Below are 15,985 nucleotides of genomic sequence, written 5' to 3' on the forward strand. Positions count from 1 at the left end.
GTTTTATCATAAATCATAACAATTCGAATGATAGAAGGTGGTTGAGAATTGCGGTAAAGATGAACTAGCTAGTAGTAAAATTTCAAGTAGATGAGGAAATTCGTATCGGATATTCGTCACAACATGGCTAGATCCTTTTCTACACTCACCTTCCGGACGAAAAGGCACCGCTTGCAAAAAGCTATACCTTATGGGTATATATATATATATATATATACATATATATATATATATATATATATATATATATATATGTATATTCGAGACGTTTCATTCCAAGGATGAAAAGCATCCGTAGATTACCTTTACAAAATACGTCGGGATTCTACATATTCGTTGAGGAAGCCCGATCCTCATCCAGGGACGTGGAATACAATTTTATGCTTCGTTCTTTTGAAAAAAAAAAAAGAAAAAAAAGAAGAGGGAAAAAAAAAGAAAAGGGAGGATAAAAAAAGGACAGAATCTTTTTCTATACCTACGGTAGACGTGGAGAAAGAGAGAAAAAGAGATAAAGATGTATAAAGATCGTGCTCGTCCTCTTGTAACGCATGACCCTCCAACGAAGGAACCCGACCCTCCCCCTGTGTTAGGCCAAAGGGTGCGAATATACTACCCTGCTAAATTCACAAATGTATGAGTGAGAGAAAGAGAGAGAGAGAGAGAGAGAAGTAAACGAAATAAAGGGATACGAGATGAACTCGATATGCCAGAGAATTTAGAAATTTATTTTCTATTTATCATACTATATACATATTTTATCGTTTTATATTATTATTATGAATTTTTATATCGTATGACAGATCAATATATCTTATCAATTATCTATTGTTTTATAAATATCAATAGAAGAAGCATGAAAAATTTTTCGGATCGTTCGACTCTTTGTCTTAACGATACAGACGACATTAATTACTGTAATGAGTCACGATGCGACATATTTTTTCTCTCTCTCTCTCTCTCTCTCTCTCTTCGATGGACGGTTTTTAATTAAAGAGACGAGGCGAGAGTGCCATTAGTGCATTCGACGAGAGCCACAGCGATAAACGGCTCGTCGAGAGCGTTTAAGTTCTTTTTAATGATTTATTTCCCTTTCTAATTTGCGACAACGCGCCAGGACTATGGCATTCGGGACTTGCATAGGCGAGCTTTAAATTGCTCACTAAAAAGAGAGAGAGAGAGAGAGAGAGAGAGAGGAAACTCCAAACGAGTCGATGGAAAAAAGACGGTGAAACGACGAGCGTGAGATTCTTCAATCTGCTTTTTTCCCGTCTTTTTTTATGACCCTAACCATAATTCTGGCCTAATGATTTGACAACGATGGATAACCTAAATTCTAAATCCTAAATTCTAATTCAAAAATGTCCCTCTTACGAAGCTTCGCCGAAAGGCCCTTCTGAATAACTGGATCTTCGTTTAAAATGTGAGATAATTACTGCATATACATTAAGAAATTTGAGATAAAAGTATAATAATCGAAGATGTGCGACAATCGTTCGGATAACATCAATCATCTCTACAGAGTAAATCGAAACACGTGCTATCCTTCGAGCCAAGGAAATATTACGTTTTTGGAAAAATCCCAGAGCTCTCAGGGAAAAGATAAAAAACGGTTTAACGAATCGTTGACGAATTTGAATACAGATCGTAAGAATAATTTGGATAGATCATCGAATATTGGATTTAAGCTTGGTATAATATCATTAAATGATATAATATTTCGAGACGAGATCGATCGTTCAAACAGGTACAATCTTAAGAAAATAGATCAATCGATATTAGGTGCTAATGTAGAACGACCATTGAACAGATCGTCGAAGTCGAAGAAAAATCGATCGAAACGTAAATGGAAAAGGCAATATCGAAATGAAATTCCTGGAATAATTAAAAGGGATGCGGGTAAAATGATCGAAAGGAATAACGAGAACTTCGATAATCATTATCCAATAAATCATTCGTCATTCGGCGTAAGAGGATTCAAAACTAACAGCAAAATTAAACTCTCGAAGGATTGTCCCATTTATTGTTCCTCAATTTTTCCCTCGAACATTCCCAATACTAATTCACAAGTTCATAAGAATCCTAAAGCTTATTTGAACGATCACGAGCCATCATATAAAAAGAATATGACTTCCTGTGAGAATTGCAAGAATTTTAATTATTCCTCGATTATCGAGAAATATCCCGAGACTTACGATTGGACGACTTATGATAATGACGATCCTTCGTCAAACTTGGAAGCTTGTTGTTGTTCGAAAAAGAATCGGATTTGTTCTCGAGAGTGTACGGCATCGAATGCTAGTCTATTTGTAGAAACCGGTGAGAGCACGATCGAATTTTCTACAAGTTGGTCCTCGAACTTGAATCTGCCAAATGTCTGTCCCTGTTCGAACGAATCGTCCATAATCAGAAAACATTCGACGATGAACGAAGATGTTCAATCGAATGGTGATCCATTCGAGAAGGAGGTACACGCAATGACCGACAAGTGTGGAAGCCGTTGTAAAAGCAGAAAACTCGAGCTCGAACCTTGCTGCAGTCGTTTCACTGCAAAGGAAAAACGTTCTTCCATTGAGAAAGCGACTTGGAGTCAACTCGAAATGGTAGAATCGAAAGCACGAAGGCCGGATTACGATCGGAGAGAGAATATTCGATGGAGAGACGTCGGTACGAGTTCTAACGTTCATTCGGATACTAACAGAGCACGGTGAGTCGTATCTATCTACTTTTTTACTTTCCTTTTGAAATGAATTATAAAGAAATCTGAAGGAATAGCTAAAATTCTCGTAGATTTTAATCGTAAAATTTATTTCATACGTATATTATATTAATGAATAATAATTAAGCAAAATACAAAAGGATAAAAGAGATAGACATAATATTAAAGTAAATTTAAATGATATTTTATCGTTTCCTCGTTCTCCTTCAAATATAATCTAATAAATTAAGCAACGAACCCAAAAGATCTATTTTCTTCGGGAAGATGGATGAAAATGAATCTTCAACGTAATTTGATTTTATCCAAAATCACTTAATAAAATGGTTTATATACCTTTAGGCAATTAATTGGATGTTACACATTTTGATCTTTTATATAATATAATATAATCTCGATTCAAATAGAATCTTTAATATGATTAGAAAATCTTATCGATTATTAATCCGAAATATTCTATTATATCGTTAACCCTAATTTTTCATATTGTATTTTTCGTAAAGGTGTTGCGAATCAAAAATAAGAAATACATCGGAAAAAGACAAGAATCCAAAGAACAGCCAACGTTCATTGTTCGAGGATTTTGACATTGGAAAAGTTTGGTCTCATATACAGAATAGTTGCAAGAATTTTGTACAATCGACTATAACGAACATCGGCCAGACGATAAAGGATATGTCCAGAATGAAAGATACGTCTGAGGACAAGGGAAACGAAATTTCGGATTGCTTATTGAGAAACTCGAAAGTATTCTTTGATAAAGAATGTTCAGAATCGTGCGAAGAGGGTGAATAGGGAAAATATGTTAAAAATAAATAAGAAGATGGAGCTTTGATATATTGTATTTTTTCTTTCTTATTTTAAAATATTACAAGATATAAATAGAGGATGTGAGTGAGCGAAGGAAAATAAAAGAAGAAAATAGTTTCCATAACTTGACGATCCAGCTTACGTGGTTCAAAAGCAACGTTACTTCTTTGAAGCAAATGGTGCATTGCAAAGGAAAATAAAACACGGTAGAAGAAACTCTAGAAAAAGAAATCTAACATAGATATATAGAGATGTGGATATATATATATATATATATATATGTATATATATATATATGTATATATATATGTATATATATATATCGAAATATTGAAGGAAAATCTTATTGCATATTTTACATCCAATGTAACAATAAAGGCCACGGCGAAGATGCATCCATAAATTCTACATTTTCGAGCTGGAATAGATGTGCTCCACGAAAGAAAATTTTTGTGTCTGACATAGTCGTATAAAATCTCATTGATCTTTTCTTCGATCTTTCAAACAAAAGAGTGTATCGTGTTATTACTATCAGTCGTATTATATATCGATAAAATTGAAAACAGCGAAGGAAGGTACATAATCAAAATATCGATTAAATCGAGATAACAATAAGAATGAAGAAACTTCATTGAAATTTTCCAAGCGTCACATTATTTTTTTTTTCTTCTTTTTTTGGCCAACAAAATTAAATTTCAAACATGTAGTTCGTTTAAATTGACAATTTTTCAGGTAAACTCGAATCGAAGATCATGACAGTTCCTCCGGCAAAAGTAGAACCTCTTCGAGAGTACGTGTTCTATTACTTTTAATTTAACACGTTCAGTTGGCGTTCACGTAAGCTCACGTTTTATTTCGATTTATCTTTTTCCCCTCTGGTAGAAAGTTCAAACGAGCGAGAGAGAAAAGAATAGCAGAGATGTTGAAAAGATATCAGTAAGTCGAGCTCTTCTCGTTATTCCGTAATTATTATCTTTATGCGGCTTTATATTTCACCTGCGGTTTTTGCTCATTAACGGTTAGTGACGCGTTAAAATATTACGTGTTAAATAGTTTCCTTGGCCTTGCCATTTCGAAAAGGTGCAGATATTTCTTATATAAAAGAAAAAAAAAAGAAAAAGAAACTTTATCCAATTAACTTCATTACCGTTCAAAAAGAGAGAGTATGCTAGTAAAAAAAAATCTAATGTAACAGTGTAAATAATAGAAAGAAAAGAAAAGAAAAAAAAAAAAAAAGAAATAAGTTAAGAAATAAAAAATTTCTTTTCTGATCTCTTTCGATAAAATATCTTTTTGCGACTTGATTTTTCGTTCTCTTATAAACTGAAAGGAGAAAAAGATGATGTCACGGGCAGGTATATACACTTTTATATAGATAGATTTTATCAACAATAAGTTATCGTTGAGAATTTCTATTCTTTTCTATCGATGTGTTCCATTGTCCGCAGGAAAATCGGACCCACCAAAGAAACGCTCGGAACGACGTCGGTGCAACAAAAGTAAGGCACGTTATATAAAGCCACACTTTATAGCGATTGTTAGGTCCATCCTGATCATTATTCTAGGATTGACCCTGTTATAACAACGAGAGAAGTCGCCGTTACGACGGAAGCCAAGTAGGATATAGTGATTCTTATGCTGGAATAATGTTTTCACTTTATTTTTATATGGAGTATACATTATAGTTCTTTTATTTAATCTTTCAGCGAGCTATCGCCTTCCATGATATTAGTCATACATGGTAAAGTTTTTTATAGTACGATGAAGCTAAAAAAAAAAAAATTAATCTATATATGCATGAATTATTCGTTGTATAGTTAAGGACGAATCTGTACAAGCATCGATACCAATTAAAAGATATCGTGGTAAGTGTACGAATTGTTGCGGAGGACTTCCAGGCTGTGGTCCAGGATTTGGACAGGGATGTAAAGGAAAATGTTCTTGTATACCGGGTAAACGAATTTTATTGAAAACATTAATCACGAGAGAAAAGTAAAATTTTTTTCTTTATCTTAATAGGAATTCAAATAAACGAGAAGTATTACGACGATAAAGAATTATGTTCAAGTGAGCGAAATGATTTTTCTTGAATTTGAGATCATTCATAATAATTAAAACATTATTTGACAAAGTAATAATCACAAATTAATAATCATACATGATAGGTTTCCCCGAGAAAAGATTATTTCCATGCTTTTACGTAACACGTTGCGGAAGCCGTTTACGTGGTGGTGGTAGTAGTAAAGATTCAAGGAAGACCGAAATACCAAGAATTCGTTGCCAATGGAAGAAGAACTCGATCTTCCAGGTGGAAAGTTTACTTCGAAGACCGACGGAAGATCCTCCTTGTCGTGGGTTTCATAGAAGCCTAAGTAGCCTTCGTGGTCAGCCAGCATCGCTGGAGGAAGCTCAGGAAAGTTGTTGGGAAAGCTGTCTCCGTAGCAAGAATTGCGTTGGACGCGCAAGCGTTTCTGCAGAGTGCGTTCCCTCGTCGTACAACTCTAGTAGCGTCGTTCCTGATGTCCCTGAACGTCGTTGGAACTTTCGACGTAAGCAAAACATAATGGCTGCTGGGAGTACGAGCTCCTCTAGGAAGTTTCGACGAGTAACAACGGCCACTCCGTTGGTTCCATCAGCCATTTCAATGTGCGTACGAGAAAACGTCGTAGACATTGTTAGAAATAAATATCGTCGATACTATTCGATATGGGAAACGTTGGCTCTTACATTCAAATCGAGTTCTCGAAGGAAAATTACGAAAAGTGACATTACAAGGAAAACGAGGTATATTTGATGATAAATTTATTATCCTGGTATGATTATTTTGATCATAGTTATCTATTCGATATTCAGCATTTTAATTCGTCAGATATTTTAACGCGTATATTCTTAAATTCGTTTTTAATCTCGCCTGAGTAATTTGATTTCGCAACGAAGAAAAGAGAAACAAATTCGTTCTGAAATACATATTTATACATATATATATATATATATATATATATATATATATATATATATATATATATGTATGATTTCATTTGCTCTGATTGTCTCGATTGACATGCAGAAATTAAAATACGAAAATGACGAATTCGTTTTCCTTCGATCGAGTCGATTGTTAATAGGAAATGGAAAGAAATGTCGATTTCTATGGAAAAGATTATAATCAAGGAATTACCGATTGTAGTTTAAATCAACGTTATGAATATTTTGCAGAAAGAACTGTCCGAATCGACGTTTGGTAAATATTTCTTTCATTGGAAAAACTATTTTAAGGAGTTACTGCCAAACGAAAAATCGTTCTCGTCTTTTTCTGTATAATATGAAACGTGCAGGATATATTAAAAGCTACAAAGACAACAATTTTTCAAAGGAAATACTGCTACGTAAGAATTCGTCATCGTCATCGAGTCAGGCATTTAAACTCGAACAAAAAGGGGAACGTCTTAGAGGCGGTGGAAATAAATGTGATTTAGAAGACAAACATAAATTTCACCATCCAATGGAATTCACAGATCAATCCACTGTAGAGAATCTGAACGACATAGACATGAAGCCTTTGCATAACAATAAAGAGGATAACGTTTCGAATGCAATGTTTTGGGAGAACATGGACGAAGATGAATATTCTTGGTCCCACAATCTGATCAACGAAAACGTGCTTAGATTGCAAGAAGATGAGGAATGCTGCGGTGGTCCAGAACATCGAAACGAAGATAGAAGGATCCGAGGTGGTTGCGGAAGATCGTACAAACCCATACAACATTGGACGATTTTCGGTAGACGGGAGCATCCACGTGGTCCATGCTGCTCACCAGTCCGACCACAAGTTTCCTGTCGGTCGACACCTTGTTCGCCACCACCCTGCCTAAGATCACCACATATATGTACTCCAGTGAGATTTCATAATCGTGCTTCCTGCGGAAGGGTAGATCCTTGCATCGACAGAAAGGGTTGTCCTTGCAACTCCTGCGGTGGACCAGCTTGTTCTGATGAGATTAATCGTTGTTGTAGGATACAACCAAAGGAACTTCCTTGTCAGTGAGTGATATACATAAATGTATTCGATCGAAACTTGATATATTGTTGAATTTGACTAAGCAATTTCAGAAACAATTTAATTGATAAATATTTTACTTTATTCTCCTGACATAATTCATTTTAATCGAACCTTGTCACAGTTCTCAGAACTTTATAGATCTTTGGATGGAAACGAAATATCTTGATGTTTTTCGTTTTTTTCCTTACATCAGATGCAAGTGCCAGTCTTACCATCTTAAAGGCCTTCGATCTTGCGGTGGATGCGGTGGTCAATCCTGCGGAAGGATATACAGTTGCGCCGGTAGCAGTGGTGGTACCTGCTGTTTCCCAAGAAATACCAGAAGACGATTCGGCTCGGAATGCTGCGGTGGCGGGAATCCGAATTGCGGAGGATGCTGCTAAGGATCGCACGAATCCAGAATCCTGCTTCTAAATTCCATAGATTCTCTTAAACCAAACAAGGAATAAATAATTTTCAGACGTAATCTTTATTGTTTTTGATCTTTCGTATACATATTTTTATTTACATTAGATTATGCGTCGTGAATTTAGCTACTTCTTTTTCAATCGATTAATATTCCATATTTTTTAACCTAATTTTTAAGTTCTTTTTATTGAATTATGAAGTTAATACCACGTTTGCTCTGTCAACCTTTTTGGCCACAACATGTCCTAGGAATAAAAAAGGTAACACTCTGGGATTCTATAAGATCGAAATATCCCGACATCAATGAGATAAGCTTTCGCAATAAACTTAAGACATTGCAATTGGGTACGGATTCAAACTTTTTGAAAAGGGAATATGAAATGCAAATAAATTGTGAAAATAAATTAAACGAGATAATGGAGAAAATGGGGAGTAAATTTCGTATAATAAAGAGGTAAAATTCTTACGTATATCACGATTGTTTCGTCAAAAAAAAAAAAAAAAAAAAGAAAAAAAAAAGAGAAACAAGAAATTAATCAATTAGTACAGAAGACGGCAAAGACGACGTTGAATGGGCTGATCTAGTGATTTCGATCGGCGGAGACGAAGCTTTCCTATTAGCATCCCAAATGATAAAAAATAATAAGAAAGCCATAATAAGTATAAATCCTAAATATGCCAATGAGCATATCTTTTCGATGGATCATTGTAACGACATAGAAAATATATTTAAAAAGTTGGAAAAAGGGAGATATAATTTGTTGATGAGAAATCGAATAAGGACCATCATGTACGGAGAGGATATTCATCGTGAACTTTATCAAGCAGACGATAAGATTCAATCGATGAAGGACATAATGAAAGATAAAGACTACGAAAAGGATCCCAAGTAAGTAGATTATTCAATGAGACTTTGAACAATAATTTTTTAAATACCGAATAAAAAAGGCCATTACGTTCGTAATTCTCGTTAAGAAGGGGGAAAAAAAAAGAAAAGAAAAGCAGAAGAAAGAAGAAAAAAGAAGAAGAAAGGAATTCTTCATAAGTTCATCGTGCAGCTTTTTCCATAGGAACTTTTCTTCGTCGTTTGCTCGTTAAGACGATCTATTTGCTTTTTTCCAAGTTTAAAATAAGCAATAGGTATTCACCGATTCCGTGTTTTCATAAAGCCACCGGTAATGCGTCTTCATTGCTTTCACTGCTCGACCACCAGGCAGTTTCAAGTTATAGTTTATACACATTATAACTTTGGCAGTTATAACTTGCAAATTACAAGGTCTATGTAGTTATGACTTTTACAAAGAGGTCATAACTTTGGAACTATGCGTCACGTAAATTTTATGGCTTGATGCAAGACAGGCAAGAGAGAGAGAGAGAGAGAGAGAGAGAGAGAGAGAGAGAGAGAGAGAGAGAGAGAGAGAGAGAGAGAGAGAGAGGAAGAAAAAGAGAGAGATAACTACTGACAATTATTTATATCGTGGGAACTTTATTAAAATATATACAACGAAGTCCTGCATTTAACCGAAGTGCCAACGGGGAAATTGATGAATAGCTCGTCGTCGATGTAATTCTTTCTCTCTCTCTCTCTCTTCTTTTATTTTTATCGAATCGGACGAGCTATTTCAAATCGCTCATTAAATTTCAATTACATATAAGAGCGTATTTACCGAAATCAGTAATACTGGTAATTAACGTGTATTGTGCAACGTAACGTTAAATGTCGACTGGCTTTTAATTCCCAATCGGATGATAGACAGTGAAGGAAAAAAACGCAAAGTAAAAACTTTGATCCAAAATAATTAATATTCATGCACGAAGAGAAACGTATCGACGTACCGTCGATGTCAAGCTAAAATCAATTATCATTTTATCACAGCGTTGCAATTACCATACTAATGTGTCTCGTTTTTCTAGGACCAATATGAAAAGTACCGAAAGAAAAATAATAGATGTTCAGAAACCTCGTCGAAGAGTGTTGCCGTGGCTGGCGTTAAACGAGGTTGAAAAGCTTCCATCTTTTCATTTCTTATCGAGATAATAATATATTTTCAAGGATTAATTAACGACGTTCGTTAGGTAAAAAAGGATGTCTTTGAAAATTGTCTTTTAGATTTATTTTCATAGGTATACATGGGAGAATATTTATCAACGGGCTCGATCACTTTCACCATTCAAGTCGATGATCAAAATGTCTACAAAATTCAATGTTCCGGAATCTGCGTATGCACTGGTTCAGGATCAAATAATTGGTATCGTTCGATGAATCTTCAAGTGCCGGAGACTGTTAAAAGATTAACTAAAATAGCTATGGGAAAAGAGATCGATGAAAATGAGGCTTTAGAAATAATAGAATCTTATCATCGTAGTCTTTTATTTAATCCAGGTATGATTATTAATATTTATGAAGTTGATTGATATTCGAAGAAGAAATATTTTTCCTCGAATTGATAAATAATTTTTCATTATACATAGAAGACAAAAGAATGTCTTACATGGTTCGAGAATTGTATAGAGCAAAAAAATGGCCGATACCGAAATCTTCCCCCGAAAGAGGAATGTGTCGAAAAATCAAGGTCATATCCCATGGTTTCGACGCTGGTTTAGTTATCGATAGGGGTATTACTCTACCATTCAACGACGGCACTATTGCTATATTCGAAATCCATCCTGAAGACGCTCTTAAAAATGTTGTTCTTCAATAAAGACACTATATTAATCGTTAAAATGAATACGAACTAACATAAATGTTTATTGAAATAATTCAACGATTAATATCATTAAATAATCGAGAAAATATAACGTTCGAGTATACATATATATATATATATATATATATATGTAGATTGATGTTCTTACCTCGAGAGAGTTAATTTTGCAAAAAAATTAAAAAGAAAAAGAGCTTTCCTTAACACGACGAACGAAACAAGACGAGGTCGGGAAATTCCTTAAAAAGGAAAGCCAAGAAAACCCGAGATAAGAGTCTTTATTCTCAGAAAAAGAAGCGGCATATAGTTCTCGAAAGTAAAGTGGGCCAAGGGTGAGATCCTCCTCGATTTCTCTTTTCTCCGTTACTGGAACAAGAGAGTATACCCACGTTCAGGCTTCCATTAACTCTGTAATTTTGGTTTCGGTCATGCCACCGACATTCTCGACCTTCGTGCTCGATTTTACACAAGAGCTATATAACGTAGGTCTGATATATACATGCACGTATACATTTATACATATATATATATATATATAGTACGTGTCTATGCAGGGTGAACCGTTTATATAGAATCATTCGATTATCTCATGAGAAAATATTGCTAAAGTATTACGCTGAAAAAAAAAGAAGAAAAATTTAATAACTTTTGAAAATAATTAGATCGACCTATTTTTCATTTTATTTTTTTTTTGTCGAGTTTTAATAAAATTATTGTCTTTAAACGTTTCGTCCTACTTTCATTACTTCGAAATACTCTTTCAGATTAATCGATTTAATTCGATTGGCTTACCCTATATATATATATATATACGATTATAAGTATAGGTTCTACAAACGAAAGGGAGACATGCACACCGGAAAACAGCTGCTCTCCTCAGTCATCGAGCAAGAGGCGCTAGTGGTCTGATTGCATCGTGTTCCTACTACTTGGAGGGAAAAGTTGTGGGCACTTGAGACCGAGAACGGCAGAGAAGTAAACCCTCACCAGCTAGCCGACATTTTCGGGTCGAGCGCGTAAAACAACCGCAGTAAAAGAGTTTCGCTCGGTTTAGAAACGGGCTTTTGTTGTTTGATAAGGGTGAATGGGGTAAAGAGGGGGAGAGAGAGAGAGAGAGAGGGAATTGAAGGTAGTTTGAACGTTCTCATATCGAAAGCGTTCAATTTTATCGAGACCGAAACGTCGGCCAATCTCTAGCCTTTCTATGTATGTGTTTGTACGTGCACATAAAGGAAACTCTTTGTCGATTAAGGCTGTTCATCATCCCTGATTTTATAATGGTTTACCCCAGCAATGAATCCAAACGTAATTCTTGACTGATTTTGATTAAAAAGGTCTCGTTTTAAAGACGAAAGTTTAAACGAGAAAATGACTATTTCGAATCTTTGAGAAAGCTTTTATTTTCTTTGGAAAAATATCGTTGTCTTTCTGGAAATAATTTATACCTAATAATTATAGTATGGAAAATCGAGAGGACAATTATATCATTAGCCTGTTCAAATCTTTCGAGAATTGCTCTTGGTCATACATTTTTTATCATGTTGTCATATAAAATCCTCTTATGGTTTAAAAGTAGATTTAAGAAGCGGAAATGATGTAACATTCCATATCCGATCCCATATTGTTCCGCGTACGCGAATACGATTACTTCATATTTTATGCATTTGAATTATTAAAGTCGAGTCTCATACATTTTTCACTTTTTCTTGCTTTCTTCCTTCCTTTTTTTTTGTTTTCTTTTTTATGTTGAATTAAATTCATACTTTAATCTTATCATAAATGGTATATTTCTTATTTCTATAAAATTAATTTTTATTAATATTATAGCCACAAAATGTATAAGATATGGCACTTGTAGCGACCACTGGAGCTACGCTAAATAAAGGTGCATATGCGGCTGAAACAAGCATACTGGGATGTGTGCCAAGTTCTCCCGTTGCCACGCGCTGAACGTGGAAAAAAAATATTTGGTTAAATTAGAATCAAGACTTTTTTTATTTTCTTTTATTTTTTTAAAGTTAAGTTAAATTAAATTCGGAATTTTGTCTTCCTTATGTAATTACATATATTTCTATATAAATAAATAAATAAATATATATATATATATATATATATGTGTGTGTGTGTTTTTCTTTATCTTTATTTCTTTTCCCTGTTATAAAGTCAAGTTCTATCAAAGTTATTAAATTAAAGCTGTTTAAAATGAAACGAATAGAAAATTATAATTCTGGGAAATAGTGAAACTTCACTGTGTAAAGGTGTAAATTTAAATATATGCCATGTTCTTCACTTGTAGCGCGTTATGGAAAATTAAAGATTAAGAACTTTTCATTTTCGATACAATTAATTCAATATAAGTTATAGAATATATTAAGTTACGAATATTTAAAAATTACATTCACAGGAACGTAGATAAATAGGGCATAAGATTTTTTCTTGCTTCTATTAGACATGATACTATAGATGATAGATACTATAATCTTTCATTAATATTTTTAATGTATACAAAAATTTCTGTCGAACATTAATTCTTCATTATAAAGTTAGATTATGTGTGAGAGAATTTTAATCTACACAAGTCAATGCACTTACGCGATAAGCTCATTGTGAGAAAAGCGATGTCCCTATTACACTTATAATTCATATTTTACGCTTTATAGTTCATACTATTACGCTTTATAATTTATATTTGTCGCTAAAGTTATACTTACGTTTCGAGTAAATAATAGTGAACAGTCTTAATTGATTTTTCTAAATCTCCTTATAAACCTGATTTGTAATACTACGATACTTACTCGACTCTTATAATATTAAGTTCCTATATCACATCATTTTAATGTTCTTAAGAAAATATAATACGATAAAGAACGTTTGTAATTTTATAGTAATAAATACTGAAAATACTAAGGGAGGAAATTTTCAACGTCTGTCATAACCAGGGTCAAGATGGGCTTTCCAATCGGATTTATGAAAGAGCTCTCATTAATCCACCCTGAAGACTCAATCTTTAAGAACAATAGCGATTCTAGCTCCTTCTATCCAGACAGCCATCGTCCAGAAGAGACAAATAAACGTACGGCCGTGGAAGAACAACGGATGACGTTGTAGCAATTCCTTTCTATCGCGTAATTGAACGCTCTTTTCGTCGTTTGAACTTTTGGTTGCTAACATTTTGAAGAGGCACTTTCAATATCATGAATTTGTCTCTAAATATATTATTCTTCTCTTCTTATTATCCTTCGACATTCTTCGAAGTAACACGAGATTATATATTTCGATTATTCTTTAAATTTAACTTTGAACAAAATTTCTTATATTATTCGTTTGCCAAGGAAAGATATAAATTTGTTAAAGCCACATGGCCGCATCGTTATTCGAAGATTTAGTTTCTTGCCGCGACCACTGTAATTGCGGCTTACAAGATTTATTTGCGGATTCGTGGTGAAACGTTAATTCGCCGAGAAGAATCGAGAGATAGAGCACCGACTCTAAGGGAGAAGATCGAGAAGGAGAAACGAAGGGGAATAAGAAAAGTAAAAGGAAAGATGGAAAAGAGGAAATGGGACACCGGTTTGCTTCGTTGAAAACAAAGAAACTGGATAAATGGTGGGAAGGGGCAGGGCGAGGCGGGAGGGTGGGTGGGTGGGTGGGAAAGAAAAGAGTAAGAAAACGAACAAGAATAAGAAGAAGAAGAAGAATCAAAAGAAGAAAACATAGAAAGGTCGAGCAGGGCTTTCGTTAATATCATTTTTTTTCGGAAGTACAGAAATTCTTCTTCCATTTTTCTCTTTCAAAGAGCCGACAATCTTTTAATTCATCCGCTTTCCCGTGTAATTTCATTCATTCACCTTTGTAAAGGCGTACGTTCTTTGTTCGTCCTACGTTTTCGCTTGGCATTAAAATTATATACGAACTATATGTAGGTTGGTCCGCGTACCGAAAAGTGAAACGAGACGAAACGAAACGAAATACTCGTCGGTTGACGAAAGAGAAAACTGTTGCTTTCTTTCTCTTTGACAATGTACCAAGCGAGTGACACTTTTCTGTCCCACGTTAATCAACGCTCTGTTGTCTTTTTCTTTTCATTTTTCCTTTTAAATTCATTTATATTTATTTAATTTTTTTTTCTTTTTTTTTCTTGACGCAAACTCTTAAACAATAACTTTATATTGTCTCTCTATAAACTATATATATATATATATATATACATATTATTATTGGAGTAAGAGAAAAACGAGAAAAATTTATCGTTCCTTGAGAATTGTAGCAAACGATTCGTAAAAATCGTGTATCACAAGTCTTAGACACTCAAAGGATCTTCCACTTCCACCGACTTCTATCTCTCGTGTAGTCGGTGAGAAACGACTACGCTGTATTCTTTATTGCCACTGGAGAGAGAGAAACGTGCGAGCAGATAGTTCCATGGGCTTCATAATTACGCGATAACTTATCGGAATGTTCCCCGGGGTCTCGCAGGTAGGTCCTGAATGGAGACTCCAAGTAGAAGAAGACAAGAAAGAGAGAAAGAAACAGAAAAAGAGAGAGAGAGAGAGAATAAGTGAAATAGAAAGGGAAGGCTCGTTTTCCGTTCGCTTCGCCCAATGAATTTTGAGAGAACGAACCACGGAACTAGTCAGAGAAACTCTGCATCTCTTTCCCTCTTTCGTTCTCTTTCTTTCTTCTTATCTCGAGTATACTCTAACGTTCGACAAATACATAGAAGATCGTAAAGAGAGAGAGAGAGAGAGAGAGGGAGAGAGAGAAACGAAAAGAGAGCAGACTCCTTCTTCGTCCCACTCAATCTTTCGCTTTTTCCTTTCTTTTCCACCAACCCTCAATCGTTGATCTTGACAGAGAGGAAGTTCTGATTTTATTGGAATCGAAAGAGCAAGGTCTGGGACATCGTAAGAACCGGAGATTGTCAGGCAAATGAATTTGAAGTATTGCCATTCTACATTTCCACCTGTCCTCGACCGGCGACCAACAAATTACCTGGCATTCTTTTTTGATTTTCCATTATCTTATCTTTCGTTTGCACCCACCCTGCTCGTTCTCTCGTCAAAAATCAATCCCCACGAATAGTATGGATTATCATTCCGTCCTTTCTATATCTTTTTCCCAATTTTTTCTTTTCTCTCGTTCCAAGTGAAAAACGATCGATCTTTAAATATCTCTTCATGGAAATTCATCGAACAGATATGGAATAAAAATCGAATATAAATCACTCGATGATATGGATGATCGTAATAAAAATCATTACTATAATAATGTAATAAAAATCTGAGAAGC

The 15,985-nt window shown here is 34.6% G+C and overlaps 2 protein-coding genes across 2 annotated transcripts; both read left to right on the forward strand.

Moving 5' to 3' along the window:
- Window positions 1-1,478: 1,478 nt before the first annotated feature.
- Window positions 1,479-3,508, forward strand: LOC146872905 (uncharacterized). The gene is made up of 2 exons (XM_085658445.1): window positions 1,479-2,704; window positions 3,217-3,508. The coding sequence occupies exons 1-2, from the start codon at window positions 1,479-1,481 to the stop codon at window positions 3,506-3,508; spliced, it is 1,518 nt and encodes a 505-aa protein (XP_085514571.1).
- A 4,677-nt stretch (window positions 3,509-8,185) lies between these two features.
- Window positions 8,186-10,693, forward strand: LOC118443603 (NAD kinase 2, mitochondrial). The gene is made up of 5 exons (XM_035870827.2): window positions 8,186-8,445; window positions 8,536-8,880; window positions 9,906-9,990; window positions 10,116-10,374; window positions 10,464-10,693. Exons 1-5 carry the CDS (start codon window positions 8,186-8,188, stop codon window positions 10,691-10,693), a joined length of 1,179 nt encoding a protein of 392 aa, XP_035726720.1.
- Window positions 10,694-15,985: the final 5,292 nt, after the last annotated feature.

This window comes from Vespa mandarinia, chromosome 7 (assembly GCF_050613455.1).
Source record: "Vespa mandarinia isolate Hongniang chromosome 7, ASM5061345v1, whole genome shotgun sequence".
NCBI lineage: Eukaryota > Metazoa > Arthropoda > Insecta > Hymenoptera > Vespidae > Vespa > Vespa mandarinia.

What these genes read in the sequence shown, in the direction of transcription:
- LOC146872905 (XM_085658445.1), top strand. Translation starts at nt 1,479, where the DNA reads ATGTGCGACAATCGTTCGGATAACATCAATCATCTCTACAGAGTAAAT. An exon ending in TCGGATACTAACAGAGCACG is followed by an intron (nt 2,705 to 3,216) that starts GTGAGTCGTATC and finishes TTTTTCGTAAAG; the next exon opens with GTGTTGCGAATCAAAAATAA.
- LOC118443603 (XM_035870827.2), top strand. Translation starts at nt 8,186, where the DNA reads ATGAAGTTAATACCACGTTTGCTCTGTCAACCTTTTTGGCCACAACAT. An exon ending in AAATTTCGTATAATAAAGAG is followed by an intron (nt 8,446 to 8,535) that starts GTAAAATTCTTA and finishes TTAATCAATTAG; the next exon opens with TACAGAAGACGGCAAAGACG. An exon ending in GACTACGAAAAGGATCCCAA is followed by an intron (nt 8,881 to 9,905) that starts GTAAGTAGATTA and finishes TCGTTTTTCTAG; the next exon opens with GACCAATATGAAAAGTACCG.